The 23,441-nt window shown below is 35.1% G+C and overlaps 1 protein-coding gene across 10 annotated transcripts in view; it reads right to left on the reverse strand.

Moving 5' to 3' along the window:
* PRRC2C (proline rich coiled-coil 2C) overlaps positions 1–23,441 on the reverse strand; it is a 99,193-nt gene that overhangs the window by 41,415 nt on the left and 34,337 nt on the right. For all 10 annotated transcript variants that reach the window (XM_069065595.1, XM_069065596.1, XM_069065598.1 and 7 more), the window contains exons 5-13: positions 20,288–20,413; positions 18,009–18,244; positions 13,780–13,862; positions 12,822–12,955; positions 12,645–12,735; positions 11,324–11,462; positions 8,530–8,619; positions 3,617–4,283; positions 1,506–1,675 (exon numbers count right to left, since the gene is read on the reverse strand). In XM_069065595.1, the coding sequence (XP_068921696.1) occupies positions 1,506–1,675; positions 3,617–4,283; positions 8,530–8,619; positions 11,324–11,462; positions 12,645–12,735; positions 12,822–12,955; positions 13,780–13,862; positions 18,009–18,244; positions 20,288–20,413 (1,736 nt within the window). The remainder of the gene's footprint in view (positions 1–1,505; positions 1,676–3,616; positions 4,284–8,529; positions 8,620–11,323; positions 11,463–12,644; positions 12,736–12,821; positions 12,956–13,779; positions 13,863–18,008; positions 18,245–20,287; positions 20,414–23,441) is intronic.

Genomic DNA, 23,441 nt, shown 5'->3' on the forward strand with positions numbered 1-23,441 from the left:
TGCAATCAAAAGAGACTGGGAAAGGCTTCCTGGAAAAGGTGAGAATGTAGCTGGGACTTAAAGAAAAAGAGGGAAAATTACAGATGAGGAGGTAGAACATTCCAGGCATGGAGAACCACTGGAGATAGAATGTATAGTCAAAGGACTGATGAGCACATGGAGTGTAGGTATATAAGGAGTAAGAAGACTGGAAAGGTATGTGTGTGTGAGTGTCTGTGTGTATGTGTGAGTGTGTGTGTTGTGGGGAGGTTATGAAAGGTTTTGGGTGCCACAGAATTTTCTTTATCACCCTGGAGCCAATGAAATTTACCTAGGAGCAGAGCAACATGGTCAGACCAGCGCTTCAGAAAAAATCACTTTGTTGGCTGAATGAAAAATGGATTGAAATGGAGAGAAACTTGTGAAAGGCAACCCACCAGCAGGATATTTTTAATAGTTTTGGTGTGAGGAAATGACAACCTGTACTGGGGTAGTGGCAGTATCAGATGAGAGAAGGGGGCATTAAAGAGATGTTGAAAGGGGGAAAATGACAGCCTTTGGCAACAGCTTGGCTATGGGGTGGGTGGGAGGGGGATAAGACATAGTAAGGAAGTTGCTTTGAGGTGTATAAAAGCTCTTTTGTCACAACATCCCTACGTAACAGGTAGTACAAATACTGTGACCATTTTAAAAAGGAAACTAAGGCTCAGAATTTTAAGTCACTTGTCCACAGTGACACACAACAGTATGTTCGGAGGCAAACTGCCTTTGAACACAGGTTGCACCAAACTTAGACATCATCTAATTCTTTTCATATGAAAATGACAATGCATTCTCATGTGGAACTTGAAAACATTACCAATAAAAACCAGGTATTCATTGTACCACATGCTATAATAAAAGAAATGGAAGCCAAGAAAGGGACAGCATGTGCTAAATCAGGAATAAAATTATATAAAGGGTCAGGAAAGGAGAGTGGTGGGAGACTAGAAAGAATAAATTATCTAGTTATCAAAATGCAAGTCTTCAATTAAGAGGGTACTGTAGCTTTCAGAACTGAGTACAAATCAAGTACAATCTACTTGATCTCTCTCCCCCAAAATTGATAAATATATGCACATTACATAATTTTACATGTAAATACATATTTGTACACAGTAGATGTAGGCACACGATACATGCATTCATACATACAGACATATGGTAGGGAGAGACAGATATAAATTTATTGATCTGAGAAAACTGCCAGAGTAGACATTCTACTAGAGATAGGCATCTCATCTGCAGTGCATAGAGAAAACAGCCTGTGGTACCAAGAAGTTAAATAACTAGTATCCATGGTCACAAAGATAAGCATGTCAGAAGAAGCCTTTAAATCCAGATCCTCCTGACTCCAAGACTAGCCCTTATTCCAAAAGGCTACCCAACATCAGACATTTGGGCACAATTACACATTTAAAATTTCTGTACCCCAACCCACTACCACCAATGACTTTATAATTTCCCAAAATAATTTTTCTTCTTACCTGTTGTCTCTGGAACCGTGGTGGCAGTGACTTTTGAAACTGTTTGGAATAGCCTGATGAAACAGTAGGTCGAGGCTGAGACCCTGAATCTGGTTCTATTTCATGAGCCACCTGTGGGATTTCTTTTTCACTACGGTTGCTATCTTGTCTAGTGAAAACCGGCTGTTCCTCTGACAAAAGAAAACAATTGACAATTAATTTTTATACCCATCTCTGTGGAGTTTTTCCATACACTTGATCAAATGACTTCATATATAGCACTTTACAAACCTTAAAGTGCAATAGATATGATATTATCTGTCTTTTACTGTACACATAATTAAAATGGCCTCAACTTAATAACATTTTGCAAAGGAAGACAACTATAACACTTCTGAGAAGATATTTTCTGTTCTAATGGATGCTGACCTAGAAAAGTCACTGAGATTCTGGTGGATGATCAAGAAATTCTATAAAATTATTCACAATGTTACATTCCCCACAAATTCCAGGGGGATGCGGTAGGGGGCAAAGATAAAATTAAAAAAAAATTTAAAATTAAAAAGGCAAAATAATTAGATTTTTAAATTATAAATACATACAAATTGTAAATAGGTTAATTGCCACTGTGAAAGATCATGGTGGCAAATAGAACGGCTATATCATCAAATTTAATGAGAATAAATAATAGATTGAGATGTGTAATTAGATTAAAAAAAAAGATGCATCTTGAGGTGTGCTTAAAAAAAACCCCAAATCAAACCAAACCAATAAATGCAGACTCATAAATTAAAACAAAATTCTGCTATACTCACAGTATTTAGGACAAAAATATTATTAGAATGTATTAGGGTTGGGATTTAAAACTGATGATTATAAAATGTCAGAAAATACAAATTCCACTATAAAGTTCTCATTTTGTAGAAAAGTAAAAGGAGACTGAACAACCTAACAAGTCCTTAACAAAGTCAAAACTGTAACACAAGTTTCCAGCAACTTAGTCCATGTACTTATCACATAACACTGCTTACAAGATCATGCTTTGTAGTAGTAATAATATGGACATGTCTTTACCTCTGTTGTATTAATGCTATTTAATTGAAAACAAAACAAAAACCTGACATTACTTTAAGTAGTTTCATCTAAAAGATAACCAGAATCCCCATTTGAAATACAAAACAACTACAATTACACTGTCCTATCTCTCCCCAGTGACCCAGTACTAGAGGGCAATATAAAAGAAGTGAAATTGACTGCTAGGGACTATAAAAATCAGCATTTTCACAAAGCTACTTAACCTGTATAGTCTGTTGTTAATGAGCTTTTCCTTTAGAAAAATGCCTGGCTACACTTATTGGAAGCAGGGAAAAATGTTCCTGTCTAAGATGGGGAAGGATGTGTGGTAGTATTCTGAGAAAGTCTGAAAGATAAAATCAAATAAGAATTTACAAGAAGTGCACCTCAACTCAACCCTCCACATCTTGGTAAAAGAAACAAAAACAAAACTTAATTCTGTTTTGGTATGACTAAGTCTTCAAAACCCTAAGAAGAGCAGTAATGAAGTCTTGGTATAAAAGAAGTGATCACTGAATTTAATCACTCCACATAACAGAGAATTCATATTAAAAATATTGCCTGTTTTTTTCTAATTGAGGTGTTTTTTTTTTTTTTAATGAGCAATCGGGGTTAAGTAACTTGCTCAAGGTTACACGGCCAGTTATTTCTGGGTGTGGTGCTAAGTGTCGGAGCCCAGGATTCGATCCCCAGGTCATCCCAACACTGGGCCGGTGCTCTTACTGGCTGTGCTACTTGGCCGCCCCTTGAGGTGTTGTTCTGATGCTTCATTGTGGCAAAGAGGTGATGCTGGATTTTCAGAGGCTCTATCAGGAGAGTAAAAGACATGGGAGATTATGCTAAGCTGGTAAATCTTTTAGTGAGGGATTCTAAATAAAGAAGTCATCACAAGAATGTTAAGTGACAAGAATAGGACTTGTTTTGTGAACTGAAGATATATTCATACCAATAAACCACAGGAAATAATATGTACTTCCTTATTGAAAATATTACAATAATGTAAAAGTTTTACTTAAGATATTCAAGAACTAAAATATGACACTAAAAAATATACAAACCTATTTTTTCTTTATTACAGGTTTCACTTTCTTGTTTGTCTAACACAGGTTGCAATGTAGGTTCTTCCCTTTCCAATTTTTCCTCTTTTTCCTTCTGCTGTTCTTTTTCACGCTCTTTTTCTCTCTCTCTCTCTTTTTCCAGTTCTTTTTCTGCTTCTCGTTGCCGTTCTAGTTCCCGTTCTTTTTCTTGCTCTCTTTCCCGTTCTCTCTCCCTCTCCAGTTCTCTCTCCTTTTCTCGTTCTCGTTCCAGTTCTCTCTCCTTTTCCCGTTCGCGCTCCAGTTCTCTTTCTTTTTCCCTTTCTCGCTCCCTCTCCTTTTCCCTTTCTCGCTCTCTCTCCCTTATTCTTTCTCTTTCCCTTTCCTTTTCCCTCTCTCTTTCCCTTTCCTTTTCACGCTCCCGCTCCCTAATTTCTTCAGGAGATGGCTGCTTTTCTACAATACCATATTTCTCATTTAACTGTTTCAGCTTTTCTGCACATGCAGCCTTTCTCTGCTCTTCCATCCTCCTTTCTTCCTCTTCACGCCTCTTTCGAGCACGTTCTACTGCAGCAGAAAGTTCTGACGGCTGCCTTCGGCGCTGCTTCCAAGCTTCATCTTCATCAGGAACTTGTTTGGGAGGGAAGGGACCTGATCTTCCAGGTCCTGCCTGTCGATCAGGAAGTGGATGCTGAAAGATAAAGAGCTCTGATTAACCATGATACACACAAAGGAGCATAATTACCCAAGATCTGATGGGAGAAGATCATTCTAATGGCTCCCTATTACTTCTCCTCTGACATATATATTTGCCCTTCATAATCTGGCCCTAACCTATCTTTCCAGACTAATAACTCTCCTTCATGTATACTGTGATCCTGGATCCATAACTGTCCCTCATACCTGGCACTTCAAGTTGAGTCTCTGGTATCTTTCTAATGGCTGTTCTCCATGCCTAGAATGCACTCCATCCTAACAATGTCATTTAGAATCCTAGTGTTCAAGGGTCAGCATAAACACTAGCTTCTATATAAAAGCTTTACTGATTCTGTCTCCACTCTCCGAAAAGGTTGAAACTTTTTTTTATCTCCTTATATACATACATGTTGCCTCCCTTGTCTATACTGTAATCTCCTTAAGGTTAGAGATTGTTTCACTTTTGAGTCTGTCTACCCAGGCCAAACCTAGTATCTGATAAAATGTATTTGCTTAATAAATACTTGTTGATGTACTGAATGACACTTTGGTATTCCACTGTACCATGTTACCTTATAATATAACCTTGTAACATAACTTGATTCTATGTACCAGGAAATAAATACGATTATCAATACTGCTTCTTCTAGACCAACTATACTCAGACATTAGCATGACCATCCTGCTTATCTTTAAAAAGAGCTTAAAAGTTTCACCACAGAAAAGACTTCAATAGTGTCCTATATTGCTTTATGGCAAGAGTTTTTAAACCAGAATCTATGAATGGGTTTTTAAAAATTTGATAGTTATGTTTCAATATAATTTATGTCCTTTGTAAATCCTATGTATTTTATGCATTTTAAAATACTACTTGGAGGCAGAAGTTCGTAGAGACTTCAGACTGTCAATGATGTCCACAACATGAAAAAAATTAAGGTACTTGCACTAATGTGGAAACCTGAGAAAACTCAACCTCCAAATTAAAGTTAGTCACAGTGATTTAAAAGGGTGGGGTTAAAAAGATAAAGAAGTTAATGATGTGCAAATACATTTCAAAGTTCTAGGAAAGCATGAAATATTAAAAAATAACTTCTTGTAAGATATAGGGAGGAAAAAAAAGCCTTACATATAAAGTTCTAGAAGAGATGGAAATGTAAACTATATGATAACTTATGACTTAATGCATAGCAAGACATATGCATGAAAAGTTCTATTAAAAACAAGTGGATATCAGGGGTGGCTAGGTGGCACAGTGAATAGAGCACCAGCCCTGAAGTCAGGAGGACCTGAGTTCAAATCTGGCCTCAGACACTTAACACAAAAGCGTTAACACAAAAACTAGCCGTTTGACCTTGGGCAAGTCACTTAACCCCAATTGCCTCTCCAAAACACAAACAAACAAACAAAAAAAACCAAGTGGATAAGCCAGACATTAGCTTACAATGTAAAGTTCTGTATACATCACCAAAGTGTTTTCATTATTTGATTCTTGTAGCAAAATATGAGATACACAGGGGTAGGAATTAAAATTATTTTTCATTGAACAAGCAGGATTCATATAAAAAAAAAAAAAAAGAAAAGAAACCCAGAGGTGGTCACAAAAATACAAAACTGTAGAGCCAGGACTCATTCTGACTCCCATTTGTATACTCTACTATACAACAATGCTTGTAAAGGGAAATAAGTATGTTGAATTTGTTTTTGAAAAGTAAAGAAACTTTTCTATGGCAGATATTCAATATATATTTTCTGGTCTAATTTTTAACAATGATTTGCGATATTAGAAGATTCTTTGTATTTACTCTGCTACCTTAAAGTTTTCAGTAACTTTAAAGGTACCAATTATTCCAAGGTGATGCAAACCTAAGGTTTAATAATGCAGTCTAAAATACAAGTAATTGGAAATCCCAGCTAAACTCTCTGCCAGGACTCTCTCATATTCTTTCATGAATACAAATATCATCTGGAGGGCTAAAATAAAAGTAAAAGAAATGGAAAAAAAAATTTGGTTTGGCTTTGCAACAGACTTGCCTGTTACAACATAATAAAGGTTCCATGTGCACCAAAACCAAGTTTGTGTATATTCAATGTTACAAACCATTTTCCAATAATGTCTAAATACTTTAATATTGCGAATACAGTAAGTTTTATTATCTTATGGTAGTCCGAAGATCACAAATAGTTTAAATGAGAGTTCATTTTGTATTTAAATTCAATTATACAGATGTGGATACTATTCCAAATATTCACTGTACAACCAAACAATAATGTCATTTGGAAGAACTACAAGCTCTTATTTATTGATTTGTACCTTACCGATAACGGCCAATAGCATGTTTTTCTGATCAATGCAGATCATCAGTTTACAAAAAGCTGCCATTTGTTATTCTAGTTCAATCCTACAATGAAATTTGTGGGCTGAACAGAATCTCAATTATATTTACTTCCCTATGGAACAAAGGCTGAATGTAAAATAAGAATAAAACAGGGTCATGTTAAAAAATAATTAATTAGAAAAATTATTAATAAGTGTGTAAATATAAAAACTGTGAGGTGAGTAATCAAGGTTTCTATTTTTATAGCATAACATTTCTTTTTTTTCTTTTTCTTTTTGGAGGGGGGAAGGCAGGGCAAGTGGGGTAAGTGACTTGCCCAAGGAAGGTCACACAAGTGTTAAGTGTCTGAGGCTGGATTTGAACTCGGGTCCTCCAAACTCCAGGGCCATTGCTCTATTCACTGCATCACCTAGCTGTCCCACAACTTATTTCTTTACAAAACTCAGTAGTGCACAGATTAAATCGTTTAAAAATTGTTAATTAAATGGCTTAACTATCTCAATCAACATTCATTAGTGCTATGTGCCAGATACTATGGTAAGTGCCAAGTTTATCCCTTCTTCCCCCAAACAAGTCCCTTTTCCTCAAGAAGCATACATTAGAAAGAAGGAGAAAAGACATAATGTAATTACAGAGTAAATGGAAGAGTCTTTCTTACAAGGGGAGGCACTTGCAGCTTTGGGGATACAGAAAAGCTGCCTGCTTACCAAGTGTGGTGCTTAGGCTGTGTATTGAAGTAAAAAGGCATGGACATAGGAAGGGAAAGAACATTATATGTGAGGAACTCAGTAACAAAGCACGGTTGGACCACAGATGGAGGTAAGGTAATATGTAAGAAGGTTAAAAGCTTGGAAGGATCAAGGGGGTGAAAAAGCTTTAAATTTCAAATAGAAAAATTTATATTTGGTCCTAGAGATAATAAAGAACTATAGTTTATTGAATAACAGGGTGACATGGTCAGGACCACACTTCAGAAGAATCAATTTGGTGGCTATATGGGAGAAAGAACAGAAGGGGCAAAGACCAGACAAGAAAATCAATTAGAAGGCACACTATTGCAATCTTCCAAGGAAGTATTATGAGGGACTGAAATGTAGATTGTATGAGTGGAGACAAGGGGGTCTAATTAAGGAATCCTGTAGAGATACAAACAAGACTTGGTAGGATATGTGGGATAAGGGAGAGTAAGGAATTGAAGATGGCAAAGTTGTGAACTCTACGACAATATAGCCCTCAATAGTAATAAGGAAGTTCATAAGAGAGCTAAATTTGAGGGGTCCAGAGGAATGTCCAATAGGTAGTTAATGCTGTGGCATAATGTGTGACCAGAGGTTAGGAAAAAGATTATCAAGTGAGAGAGGTAGTTTATAGATAGCCAAATAAGATGAGGGTAAGATTTACGTAACTGAACATCTCTGAAGAACAGAAAGTGTGCAATTAGAGAGTATATCAAGATAATTCATAATTCAATAACCATGAATATATACCTATCACTTACAAGTCTGTTTAAGTTCATCTACCACTAAATTTTACTCAAGATGAAACCTAATTTTGCATTAATTTTTAAGTATCCTAAGGATAACAGAGAAATCCGAAACTCAAGTTCATCCTAAAGAAAGACCTTAAGAGCAAACAAAAACAAAATCCCATCCCAAACACTCCAAACCCTCACAATTTTGAATTCATATTTAAAAAAAAAACCTTAAAGACCACTACAATAAATTTTCATGACTCAATAAAGTCAAGACTTTTCAAAGAAGAATTTTAAGTATGGATTTTCAGATTATTTCATTAGGTTCTTGAAGCAGAAAAACACACTTCAACACCTCATAAGTGAGAAACATTTGCACATGTCTTTTCACTCAAAAATTCAAGCATTTTAACGAGTAACCAGTGGCATCATACCTGCTGAACAAGTGACTTTGGCTGAAGTGGCAAGTGGGCAGAACTGTTCTTTTCATGCACTAAGGACTGCGATGGGGGAGCTCCCCGTTCCTAATTAATAAAGAGGAAAAGATTCACAAAATGTAAGTGTAAAAAATGTAAAATGAGTCATCCTGACAAATAAATACATTTAGTATTCTAAATTAAAATTCCAAATCTTTAAAAAAAAAAAAAGTCATGTTAATTTTATTCATTTCTTAAACAATGGCACCAAATATGATCTAAGAATTGAGCTTGTCATAAAATTTTATTTTGTAAATTTCCTTATCTTTATCATGATCAGACTATATAGAAGAATGATAAATTTACTATATGTAAGGGAAATCATGCGACTTTAGGAAGTTATATTCAGCTAGGAACTAGACTATAGTAAAACCCAACACTTGACATGTGCTATCTCACAAATATTCCACAACTGGTCTAGCCAGGCAATAGTTATTAATGATGATCATTACCTAAGAACATTCAAAGGTGTCTGCCCTGTTGCCAATATGCCCTGGAAGTTCTAAGACTATGATAAAGCAAAAAAGGACACACTGAATATTTACAGCTACATAGTAAGAACGAAGTTTTTAAAACAGTAGGGGTACTGAATCAATTCTGGAGAAAGCAGTTTCCTGTATTCAAGGAGACAGGGATTCCCAAGATTTAGCAGGTGACAGACAGTCATCAAAAAACAAAACAAAACTCAAGAGCAGTAATGGTTGGTGACTCCCAGCTAAGGGGAGCCAAGGAAGCTCTGTCTCTCTTTCTCTGTATTGACCTGATAAATAACTGATTAAGAACTACCTGAGAACTGTTCAACTTGAAGATCATTATTTCTGAAAATTATGAAGGTCAGTAAAGTTGAACTGAACAACTCTGGGATTATGGCTAAATAAAGATAGAAGATGATCAAAAATGGTCAGTTTTCATAAGTGAAAAACCTCAAAAAGTGGATAAATGACAGTTTGACAAAATTGTATGACAGAAGTCATACGATCTGAAATTAATCTGAGATTTCAAAGGATAAAAAGTGGCCAGGAGACAGAGTTCGGATCCAATAGTCTAACATATTGAGGAGAATGTCAATCCAAGTGGAATTAGACACTTTCAAGAATGAAAATTTTGAAGAAAAAGATTATAAGAAAAAGAGGGAAATGCTTATAGGGACTAATGTAGATGTTTGGGAACACTTAGCAGAGAAGCTGTGGAAACTAAAAACCAGTATGGTTTCATTTAAAAAAAGGTGCTAGGTTACCATTTCACTTTTTTACAGGGAAGCTAGACTGTTAGATCAAAGAAATTCTGTAGATGAATACTTGGACACAAAGTCTTTCATATTATGCAAGAGGATTAGAGTAGATATAGAGAATTCTATGATAACGTGATATAGTTAAGATAGGTACATTTAAAACTAGGTGATTTCTAGAAACCTAATAATGAGTTAAGTGTTAATCTGGAGGAAGGGAATTGTCTTTAGTCCTCCATTATTAACACATTTTCATCAGTAATTTAGACAAAGACATAGATAGTATAGTTATCAGATTTGAAGACAGCAACAAAGCTCCAGCACTACCAACAGTATTGAACAATAGGCCAAAACAAATAAAATTTAACTTAAGAAGAATAAAGCCTTGTGCTTGGGTTAAAAATATAACCATCACATGAATAAGATGCTGAAAATACTGCTAGACAAGTTTTTGTGAAAACCACCTGAAGATTCTGACTACAAGCTGAGTATAAGTTGCATGACGACCAAAAATTTAATGTGATTATCCTAGACCATATTATTTTAAAAGTACGGTATAATATGCTCCAAAAGGCATAAACTTGTTATGATTGAGCGATAACACTACTAAAAGTAGTGGAGATCAAAGAAAGAAAAGGCCCAGATGCAGAAAAATAGGTAAAGCAGCTCTTTCAGTCACACAGGGAAGTGAGAGCTAAGAGAAGTATCTGTCTGCCCGAGCGTGGATGAAGAAATCGTGATGTATAAACTGGAGTACTGTGAGCCAAGACAGCAAGAGACTTTCAGAAAGACCCTGAGAGGTTTGTAATGAGCTGGTATAGAATGGAGGGAACAGAACCTGAAAACAACTTTTATATTAATAACACTGCAAAGACAACTCTGATCAACCGCAGCTGCAGAGCATCAATGATAGATTTGAAGTTCAGTGAAGTATATCTTGGCATTCTACAAAGAAAACTCTAACCATTTAATTATCTAAAAATACAGTAGGCTGCCTTTGGAGATATCACATACTGTGATTCCTTCTCACTGGAAAAATCAGACAAAACCTACATAATGGCTTCATTAAGAATTCAATGAATGAAAGAAAAATACATGAATGAACCTAACAGGGAACGATTTCAGATTCCTATAAACTAACATTCAAATTATCCAAAAGCAAAACCACTCAACTAGTCATACTTGTTCACTAGAAATCTTTAAGCAGAAACCAGACAACAAGATATTGGGGTTCTAAGACATTTAAAAGAAAGATTTAGAAAAGTAATAAAGTTTGGCCTAAATAGCTTCTCCCTTTCTTAAAACTCTTTAATTCAATAAGAATGTTTAATATATACTTCCCACAGACTATAAAAACAAATAGATCACGTCTGATTTTCAATAAGTTAACTATACTTGAAAGTCTTCAGCTGCATGACATTCTAAGTAATACCCCTCTTCCCCTGCCACGCTTACCATTTCAATTGTGCCTTTTACAAAGGACCCTTGCTAATTATTTTATATATAAACCTCAGTTCAACAAACCTGATTAAAAGGAGGTCCTTTTCCAAAGGGACCCTTTGATACTGCTGACTGTGGATGCAACTGAGATTTGCTGCTAGAACCTTCATCACCTTCTTTTCGGTTTTCAGCACTTTCAGAAGTCTTTGGTGCTTCTTCTTCACTGAAGAACAAAAGGCATAACAAGAATGGAGAAAAAAATATTATGCATCATCAATATCTATTTTATCCACTATATTTTCTCTAACAGTGTTTCTAAATTGTGGTTTGTGGAATGCTCCCATTTCTTTCTCCAGATTTCCAAGAGAGGTAGTGAAATGGAGATGAAAATTAGCAGATAATGTCTGAGACAGTCACAGGAATCCTGACATTAAGGCACTATGATCAACTTTTTCAGAAGAAAATATACTAAGTTTTCTGAAAAAGAAACAAGCAGGTTCTACTACTACCTGTCTGGATTTCTTCCTAATTTTCTTTGCTAGGTTAACATCCTCCTTGCCAATGTTCACTAAATGTAGGTAGACCCTGAAGTGTTGAGCTCCTTTCTCTTCTCTCTATATTAGTGGTTCTTCTGAGTTCTAGTCCCAATTGCCTACTGGATGCTTCAAATGTATATGTTCTATAAGTGTGCAATATTTAACATATACAAAACAGAACTCAAAATATTTTCCCTAGATGCCCCCACTTCATTCAGTTCAGAACACGAACAGCTTTATAGTGAACCAAGTTTGTAACGTTTCTATCTTCCATACAAAAGTCGATGATATTCCTAAAGCAGACCGAAAGCACCATACTGACCATGTTACTTCCTATTAATTCACTGGCTAGTAATTGCTTCTAAGAACAAATACAAAACTCTTGCCATTTTAAGTATTTCACACAGTGCCAGTTTAATAACCTTTCCTACCCTAAACTTTCTGGTCTAGTCTATACTCTTCATGCACTCTTCCATAACTTCTAATCACCAATTTATGCCCACATTACTCTCCTACCTCCATATCTGCAAAATGCACTTGCCTCCTTATCTCTCCATCTTAGAATCCCTGAGGTTTGAGTTGAAGCTGAGGTTTGAGTTCGAGCTCAACTCAAACACCTCCTACACAAGGCCTTTCCTGATACTCTTAGCTGTTACTACTTTCACCACCCAAACTGACTTACATTCACTTTGTTACATTTCCAGAATCCTGCACAATGACTAGTGCAAAGTATAGCTTTACAAATGTTTATTAACATACTGGTATTTTTTAATAATGAAACAAAGTGGTGAAAGTTTTCGTACACATGTTTAATGCTGTGTAACCAACAGTAACCCCCTAAAACTGGAAGATATGGTTTAATGACTTACCCATTATCTTTGCTGTCTTTCTGACTACCACCTTGTTCATCATCATCACTAAAATTGAGTTGTTCTGTATAATCTACTTCCATTTGAGCTCCTATTAAATATAAATATAAAGGGAAATTCAGAGTAATTCCTAAAGATGAGGGTAGTAAAACTTAAGAAGTCAATTTTAATTCTTACCTGCCCAGCCTTCATCAGCTTCAGCATCTAGGTTATCAAACTTATCAAGCTCCTTGAGTTCTGTTGCACTAAGAATAGAGGGACGTTCAGGTTCAGGGGCCCAAGTAGGGGGTGGGCCTCTTCCTCTAAGACCTCTAGATGAAAAATAAATGTAAGAGTTAAAACACTGCACTCCAGAATAGAATGAAATACTACATTGGCAGAAAATTGAAGACTGAAATTTTCTGGTTCAATTTCCAAAATAAAACAAGCTCTTTTAAGAATAAACAATTGAGGGGTGGCTAGGTGGCCCAATGAGTAGAGCACCGGCCCTGGAGTCAGGAGGACCTAAGTTCAAATCTGGCCTCAGACACTTAACATAAAAACTAGCTGTGTGACCTTGGGCAACTCACTTAACCCCAATTGCCCTCCAAAAAAGAAAAGCAAAAAAAGAAAAAGAATGGATTTAATACTTAAGAGAACCAAAACTTCATCCATGGAAAATTAAACTAAAATTTAAATTTGTAATATTTTAAAATAAGAGTGTAAAAATCCCTAACAATTACAAAATTTACTCTTAAAAAAAAGTTTCTTTCCCTTTTTTACATCTATAAATAATGATAGTACATAATATAATAAGATGCACAATTCCAAATGGACATATCAAGAATAAATCAGGAGGAAAACCAAGGGATGAAACAGATCATAATCTGTTTTTTCAAGAAGCAAAAATTACTTCTTATTCCTTCTTTTGCATCAACAGTCAACAGCATAATGTCTCTTTGTGGTATGCTTTCTTAAAACTTTAAATTCATTAAATCATTGGAAAATTTAAATTCATCCTTTTTTCTGACTTGAAGAGCTATCATATTTTAAAAATCAGATTTATACATTATTAAATGTCTGTATTCCATAACCATCAGAGATTATGAATAGAGAATAAACAATCTAATACACTTTAATAACTTAAAATTCTTACTTGTTAGCTTCTGATAAGGAAGGTGGGAATCTGATGGGGCCATGTAATGGAGGATATGCCATCCTAGGATACTGCTGAAACATCTGGAAGAAAAGGCCATATATCTAACCCAAAAACTAAATTAAAACTTAAAAATCTGCTTTATCCCTTAAAAAGGTACATAGGCACAAAATGTTAAAATAAACATTACTGCTACTTACCTAAAAGAAATTGTATTCATTTTGAGTCATTATTCTATTGGAAGGGACTTTACACCTTTCATGTTACAGATGGGAAAACCAATGTTGAAAAAAGGCAAACAACTTGCCCAAGACCATGCCTGCTGATGGGACCTGCTCTTGTACTGACAGCATCAAATTGCACAGCACCAGACAATTTTAGAAATGAGATTCATGACCACTCAAGACAGTGGCCCAACTATCCACACAAGAAAAGGGATTAGAAATAACTATAATATTGATCATGCTAACAGCTGGAAGGAGAACCCACTAAGATACCAATCTTGAACAAGCTCTACAGATGGACAGTAATGTAAAGAGGGACTAGAACTGAAGAATGAACAGGCTGGGTGGCACAGTGCTTTTAATAACCCCAGACTTCTCTTTGAAACAAAAGACATTTCGCCAGGGGATATTAACTAACTTCAAATAATGGAAGACAATAGTCTGAAAAGAATTAAAGCTACCTATCACAGAACTCGTACCTTCACACCTCAAAGCTGTGATTTCATCAGGTGCAGGGAATTCCCCATGTGGAAATGTGTACCACTAATGAGGATGGACAATTCAGCTGTAACTTCAGTCACTGAAGTTAAATGACCTGTCCATGTCATTTAAGTCAAAAGGACTTATTATATGACTAGAACTAAGCCACTTGAAGTGAAGTTCATCTGTCAAATAGGGATAGAACCTACTTTGCAGAGAAGGTGCAAGGATCAAACAGGATTCTGATCTATCCAAGTATATATTATAAAAACACGAATTATCTTCTAAAATTTACTGTTTCATAAGTTGGAATGCAAGCTCTTTTAGAGAAAGGGCTATTTTCAAGTTTGTATATCTTGTTTTTAGCATAATAAGTGAAACATAGTCACAAAGTTAGTACATGAATTATTTTATAAAAACTCAATTAGATTTTACTTTAACTATTGAGTTTTGTATTTTCTGGTTAAGAAAAAGTTTTAACTTGGAAGCTGATTAGCCTAGTAGAAAAGATAGTACAAAGCAAGATGGCATGTATGTCTGAAGGATATGGTGACATGCTCAGTGGGGAAAAGGGTCCTCAAGGGTGAACCATGGGGAATATTACTTTTAAAGCAAGGTCAAGTGGTGACTCAAAGAATTTTAAGTAAGGCTCAGTTAAAGATTTAAAGGATGAATTTTATCCAACATAGGGCTAATAAGTCTGCTGACATCTTATTCTTTAACAAGTACAAGTAGAACACCAGAAAGAATAGATTAGGCCAAAGGAATCCAAGAGTAGATCAAGGAAATGAAACTAAAGTACCAAAAAAAGAGGTAAGGAATACAATTAGAGCACTTGGAAAGAAAAGTAAAAACTTTAAGATCAGGAGATGGAAACTTTACCCAAGTTGTGGACACCCTGAAAAACAGAACACAAAGAACTCAGTGATTCAATAAGAAAACAACAAATATTAGAACAGGATCAGAAGACTGATAACTTAGAGGAACATGAGAGATAACTATCAATAACAACAGACCTGAGAAACAGGGGGAAAGGTAAGATAATTGGGAAATGTCTGAATAAATTACCATAAGAAATGATGAGTATCACACATTTAAAGAAATCTGTGAAGAATTATATATGGACTGATATAGAGCAAAATGAATAGAACCAGAAAACAATGTTATGTGATAACCAAAATAATATAAAGGAAAACAGGTTCGAAATACTTCAGAACTCTGATCAATGTAATGATAAATTATGACTTCAGAAAAGTGATAAAAGAATGCTTCTGGTCTCATGGTAAAAGGGTAAAGAGAAGATGCAGAGTGAGATACACATTTTCAAATATAGGATAATTAGTTTTTCTTGACTACTTATTTGTTACTAGCAAAAAATTTTAAGTGAAGAGAATAGTTGGTAGGTAATGACAGAGAAACAGAAAAAACAAACTGTCAACTAAGTTAAAAATAAATACAAAGCTTTTCAATTTCACAGTCAAAATTATTTTATCTTTTGTAATTGCTTCTATATAATTTCCTATTCTGACTTTTTTATGGTGTGAGATTAAATATTCAGGTTAGGCCATATATCATATTTATTAGGTCATACATCATATTTATTTGTAGAACATGTTGCAAGCTTCTGGTCTAAGCCTAATTTCTGCCAACTGCTTTCCAGTTTTCCCAGCAATTTAAATTGGGGGTTCATTAGGCACTAAGTTATTAAGTTCCACTATCTATGTTCTTTTTTGTCTGGTTTAGTCTGTTCTGGCAATTTACTTTTCTATTTTTTTAAAAAGAGATGATTTTGATGACTTGCTTTATAACAGTCAGAGGATAGAGAAGTGCTTTTCCCCTTTCAATCCTACCATTTTCATTACTTCTCTTCATTAGTTTTTTTTATTACTAAATGAATTTTCTTCCAATTTTGTCTAGCTGTTAGCCCTTTGGTGTAGCAATAAATCTATAAGCAACCCTAACAGTATCATTTTTTACAATATTGACAAAATCCAGCCATAAGTACTGAATATTCCTCTATGTTTAAAAAAATTTTCTTTTCTCCAAGGAGCATATATGAGCAACATGTGGAACACTGCATCAGATATTTTTCCGTGTTTATCTGTTTTGCTGATTTTTTTCTTCCTCTTAAAAAAATCTGCTAAAAAGAATAGGAAGGAGGAGGGATACAGGGAGAAATCTAGGAAATGTTAAAAACAAAAGATATCAAGAAAAATTTATTTTAAAAATATATCAAGGGGTAGCCAAGTGGCTCAGCGAGTAAGAGCACCGGCCCCAGTGTCGGGATGACCTGGGGATCAAATCCGGGCTCCGATACTTAGCACCATACCCAGAAATAACTGGCCGTGTAACCTTGAGCAAGTTACTTAACCCCGATTGCTTAAAAAAAAAAAAAAAAAAAAAAAAAAAAATATATATATATATATATATATAAGAGAGATGAAAATTCAAGAGGGCAGAGAAGAGAAAATTTGTTACTTTGATATTAAATTTAATTTATACTTTAAAAAACAAACTGGATGTAACATAAGTTTCTTTTCATATGAAACTTTCCTTGGTGCCCTTTGTACAATGTTCATGTTTATTAAATTTAAAAAAAATAGAAAAACCAAGGGGGACTTATTTTCAAACTCAGCTTGAGAAAATTAAAATACAGACTAGCAAATTAACTCAAGGATTTTCAGGAGACAATGATAGAGATCCTATGGTCTGGAAAGAATAATAAAAGATAATACCCTATGTCTAATATTGATTTAATACTCAGACTACTAGTTATACCATGTAAGGTTTATGAGGCATATATTTAAACTACATGGTACTCCAAAAGAGTTTAGATACAATAGTTTTTTTTTTTTTAAATTTCAATTTATCTATGGTCAAACTAGACAGGGAAAATAAAAGTAACTAAAAATGAACACACAAATAAATAGTGATTTTACCAGTGTGGTTTAATTTTCTTTATTAACATAAACTGTAACTGTTCTCTGACTTAGTAGGTAAAGTCTTAGTGAAAGAATTAAGGCACATAGAGGTTAAGTAAATTCTCTTGGGTTAAAAAGCTAGTATCTTGGAAGAATCTGAATCCAGGCCTTGTTGATTCCCAAGGTGAACACTTTAAACCCCCATGGCATGTTGCCACAAATAATAAGAGCTACTGATAAATTTAAAAACACACTTTTTACTATTTTACCTCCAAACATATTTTTTAGACTACTGCTTAACTTAAATTCCCTAGGGGAATAAGTTACTAATAAAGAAGCAGTGAAATAGCTCAAAGACAGGCCTTGATATTCAGGGCTTAAACATAATTAAAAATAAATGGAAGACCAAAATGAAAATATTTTTGAGAGTTATAGCTTGCCTCTTCCAGGAAAGAAGAAGACTTAAAGGTATATCTTTTTAAACTCATATTACCATATTTATTATTAAATTGCATAATAGAATGTCTTACACTTAGTAGATACTAAATTTTTTTAGCTGAATTGATATGCAGATTTTAGACCTCATCCACTTAACAGTACTTACATAAGGGGGCATCATTGCTCTGTACTGAGCGGCAAGAGCAGGCTGCTGTTGTCCATTCAGTTTAGGCTGAGGTATCTGAGGCGGAACACCAGGTAACCTCTTTTCTGTTGTTTTATGAGAATCGTTTTGCTCTACTGGTCCATTTGCACCATCATCTTGACCAGGGAGTTTATCTTCTTGATCAGATGGAGAAGATGGGCCAGCAGATTTACCACCTTCTCTCCAACTAGCAACATCTGGTAAGAAGAGGGATTAAACATGCAAAGCACTAAGAATGAAATGGATAAAAAAAAGCAAAAATTGGCTTTTACACAACTTAGGAGGCAAAGTCAACTGTAATTTTTTGGTGATGATAAAAATCTGATCTGAGGTTTAAAGGCCTAACAAATCAATCGTGCAGTTCCCTGAAAAAGGTCAGGAGATGTGCCCTATATGGTAGTACAATCAAATTTATTTGGGAAGTGGCTGAATGAGGAGACCAAAAACAATTTACAATCCAAGAGGAATTTTGAAATGAGGTTAAGTACAGTGCCCCCAAGGATCTGTAATGGGCCCTATATTCTTTACCATTTTTGTCAACAGAGAAGGCATGTATAAGAGGGATAACTAACATTAAATTACAGTCAGTGTCCAACAGGGTTTTGAGAGGTTAGATTATTGCACTTAATCTAAAAAAGTGATGAAATTTAAAAGGAATAAATACAGAATCTTAGACTCAGTTTCAAACATCCAACTTCTTAAGTACAAGATTTGGGGAAGCACCATCTAAATTTAGGATCCTTTTTATATGATTCTTCTTATACAGTAGACTGAAAAAGATCTGGGTTTTTAGTGGACCACAAGTTCAATATGAATCAATGATATGAAGGCAAAAAAGCTTAAGACAGCCTAAAGCATCCTGAGAGGTAGAGCACCAAACATGTTGGGGTGATTATGTGCCACAGCATTCTATCAGTCAGACCACTTTTAGAGTACTGTGCTCAGACAGTGAGTGGCACCACAGTTTAGGAAGGTCAGTAATAAGCTGAAGGCTATCCAGAGGAAGGCAACAAGGGTGGTAAAAAGTCTTGAGATCATGTCATGAGGACTGGATGAAGGAAAGAAGACTTTGGGGGTGGTGTGGGGGTGGGGAGAGGGTTGTCCCATGGGGAAGAGGGATTAGGCTGGTTCTACTTGAATTCAGAGGAAAGAACGAGGAAAAATGGGTAACAAGTTGCAGAGAGACAAATTTCAACTGATTTAAAGAAAGTCATTCTAGCAATTACAACTATCCTGAAGGGGCATGGAATGCACTGGGAATTGGATGGGCTTTCCCTTCACTTGAGGGTCAATGGTCTCTGAGGCCCCTTCCTGCTGAGATTCTGTGAGGTAGGAAGAATATGAAACTAACGTAACAAAGCCCTCACTAGAAGTAAAGAAGATAATAATACCAAAAAAACCTTTATCATTTTATACATTTGATCAGGTATGCAACCTGCATCAGCCTTTGATTACTCGATTTCTGTTGCTTCACACATCCCAACAATCACTTCTGTCAATTATGCCCCTGCAACATCTGCATCCATCCCCTTCTCTCCACTAACACAGCCACCATTTTACTTCATCTTCTTTCCCTTAGACTATTTCAAAAGCATCAGTCTCCTAGTCTGAAATCTCCCTCACACTGTAATCCATCCTCCACAAAGCCACAATAGAGATTATCTTCAAGCAAAGGACTGATGTCACTGAGCTCTAGAAACTTCACTGGCTCCCTATTACCTATCAATCAAATACAACTCTACTTTGGCAGTTAAAGCTTTTCACAAACTGATCAAACCTACCTCCCCAGTATTTTTTTTTTAATCTCCATTCATGCCTTCTTCCTGCTCTTCACACTATATTATACCTTCTACCTCTGCATTTTTACCTATTCTGCCCCTAATACTTGGAATAGACCCCCTCTTCCGCTGACTCTCAAAAAAGCATAGCTTACTTCAAAACTCAGCTCACATGTGACCTCTACATAAAGACTTTCCTCCATCTACTAGCTTCTTCCCACATAATATGAACCATATTTATGTTGTATATATTTATATGTGTATGTTGTTTTCTTGATAGAATGGAAGCTCCTTGAGGGCAAGAACTGATTTTTTTTCTTTTTACCCCAGTGTTGAGCATGTGATAGGGATTAATAAAAGTTGCTTGACTGCCTAAATAATAATACAAAAGTAACTAAGTACAAAATATTAATTGCATAGAATTTTAAAAATTAATTTATCCAAAGTAAAATGCTCTCTTACTTGGTGGTCGTAAGCTGGGTCCAGGTCCATAGGCATCATCATTTGCATCCTTTTCTTTTTTTTCCTGATCGCCAGCTGCTTGCAGACTAGGAAACTCTTGCTGGAAATGACTGTTTACTTGAACACCTAAATAATTTTTAAAATATTAAATATAAATATATAACCGTGAAACATTAATTTGTAGTTTAGCACCCTCTCCTATTTTCCATTTTCTAAATGAATCACTATTAGCTTTCTGATGAAATTTAGTATTGATGGAAAATGCTGTCTCAGTCTTTAAGAGTTTACATTTAGCTACAATTCCTTGAAAAACTAAGGGACAGTTGTGAAGACATAGCAAGAGAAGAGACGTATCAGCTACTTTTCTAGAGTACAAGATGTCTAGATTAGAATAAGAGTCCTAACTTTCCCCCCTCTTTCTATGGAAATAATTTCATGGGAATGGATAGTTCTTGGTGAACAAAGGCAAAAAGATCACGAAGAAGATAATGGCAATACTGTGCCAACATCTTCCAGAAGATGGAGATAGAAAAATTCATGGAAAATGTGATATACTCTTTTAAATCCAATCAATATATACTTTAAAAATCTGACTACCCTGGAAAGGCAGGTGGGGAAGGGGAGGGGGAGAGAGAGGGAGAAGGAAGAAAATGTATTTGTGGCACACTAGGAATATAAAGGAAAACAGTTAAAAAAATGTTAAACTGTAGTTTGGGATTGAAGAACAAGAACAATGATTCTTAGACAATACAATTAAGATTGATATACATACATACACACAAATAGTGTCTTCAAGAAAATAGAATTATTCTAGATTTGATAAGCACCAAAGACCATAAAAATGAAACTGATAAAAGAAAAAAAGAAAACTGAAACTGATCATATAATAATATAAACTTATGGGAAAGAATTGAAGACTATATGCATTATCTCTTTATAAAAACAGCAAAAAGAAGTGATTTTTGCAGAAAGCTTAGTGTGAGACCAGTTAAACCAGATCATCCCAAGAGTATTTAAAAATAAACTTGCAAACGCATGAAAAATGAAAAGCTTCATTAAGAGCAGAGCTACTACAGGGGATCAATCATCATGATCCTTTATACTCTACACCAGAAAGTAGAAATAAGGAAAACAAAGACAGGAAGAACAACACACTAAGTATACACACAGGTTGTTTATATTATAGACTGTCAAGTTATCTAAAAAGGGAGCAAAGCTTCTTATAAGTTATAAAAAATCCTAGAGAGTAACTCTATTGAAAAAAGAACATTCAGAGGACATCAAAAGCCATCGATCTGTATTTCACCTCTACAAAATAAAAGATCAAGAGAGGAAAGAAAAAAGGTGAAGAATTTAAGGTTCTCTCCAATAAGGTGCTTTCCATGTTAAAAACCATTATTAGATTCAGGAATAGAGAGATAACTTTTTAAAAATATACTTATTACAAATGTAACAAACTTGACAGTGATGCTTGCCCACCATCATGGACAATGTCTAAAGTAAAAGTCCATAAAGATAGTCTCTACACGGTGAATTCCTCCAAGTTCTTCTATACAAATGACTTGCTTAATATACCAGGCTTCTATCACACTGCCTAATTTCCTAAATTACATTCCTGACCATCACAAATTATTTAGGGTAACAATCTACAAAAGAGAAATCAAATGGAGGAAGATCACCTACTACATGGTTGGAATAGGCAGCTGCTTCATGAGCACACAGATTTTGGAGAGACACAGCAGATGGTCAATGAGATGGTGCTCAGAATAAGATAGGAGGAAAGAACTAAATGGCACTAAGCTAACCTATATGGAACTTTTAATGTCCCAAGTTTCTCCCTCAAACAAAAACCCATTTTTTGAACAGCAGTATTCAAATCAATGAAAAGACAATGGAAATATGGTTGGCATATACAGGCTGCAGCATACTACCTATTATTACAAATTGCAGATAAGCTGTATAAAAGGATATAAAAAGAGGTGACTAGAAGATGTTGGCCAGTATACATTGTTTATTCCTGAAAATTTCTAGGCAAGATTCCCAAAGGAAAAGAAAAGGATATGGGTAGTCTGAGATCCATATGCCTGGAGGAAGTATGCACATGGATGAGATTACAGATACAAAGAAGTAAATAAACTGTCCAAACTACTTTATGTTGTCTATACAGGTCAAATCCCTTTCCTAAAAAAAACTAGACTCTCTGAATTGGAGTCTTTATGGCTAATTTGAAATAAATGATTTGATAACAAGGACTTTAATTATACAGAAATTTAATGGGCAATACCTTATTTAAACAAATATTTTGAAAATCCTTAATTCAGACACAACTCACTGATTTCCAATCATGACGCATCCTTCCCCTTAATTCTGAGAAAGGAATATTTATGGTAAAGCTACAAAAGTGCTACACCTTTTGGGGATGGGAATATTAAAGTTAGATCTTACTTTATGAATGAAGTCAGTAATGCCTAATCTGGGTTTCAGAGAAAATCTTTCAATGATTAAGAATGATAGTACAGTGATCTAGAAGATAGTAAATGACTGAAAACAAATACTAAACTGACCAGATGATACTGAGGTTCTTATAACTAAAGGACATGTTCATTTAATTCTCAAAACCAAACACTGCATAATGCCAGGGGGTTTTGCTACAAAGAGTGCTACATTCCAGAAGAAAATCAAAGCCCAGTGGCTCCATTCTCATCTTTTCTCAAGAACAGCAGAATTGTCAGGGTGTCATACAGAGGCTGTTCTTTTTGTCCAAGGAAAGCAAGTGACAGATCTGAAAACACTGAAATTTGACTATTGTTCTATTCCTAAGTGTAAGAGACAGTGAGGGAAGGGATAGAAAGGAAAGATAGATAACATGGGACACAAAGATAAATCATTCAAAGGTCTGATCTACTGTTTTAAAAAACCTTACTCTGTTTCAAAAGTTCAAGCCTGAAAATACATATTTACTTTCATTATTATACTGGGAGGAATGAGTAACTTCTCAGTCACCTAACAACTGCTTAACTGACAAAAGAGATATAAAACTGTTTATTTCCCAAGGACTGACAATGCTATGAAAATTCTCAAAGTATCATGTAAAGCAAACCCATTTCCTGTATGGCTGTTCTGTTACTATGAAGTCCAACTAATTTTCCCAGCT

This window comes from Petaurus breviceps, unplaced genomic scaffold (genome assembly GCF_028583685.1).
Source record: "Petaurus breviceps papuanus isolate PSGF00001 unplaced genomic scaffold, PetGlider_PUasm1.0 90692, whole genome shotgun sequence".
In the NCBI taxonomy this organism is placed as follows: domain Eukaryota; kingdom Metazoa; phylum Chordata; class Mammalia; order Diprotodontia; family Petauridae; genus Petaurus; species Petaurus breviceps.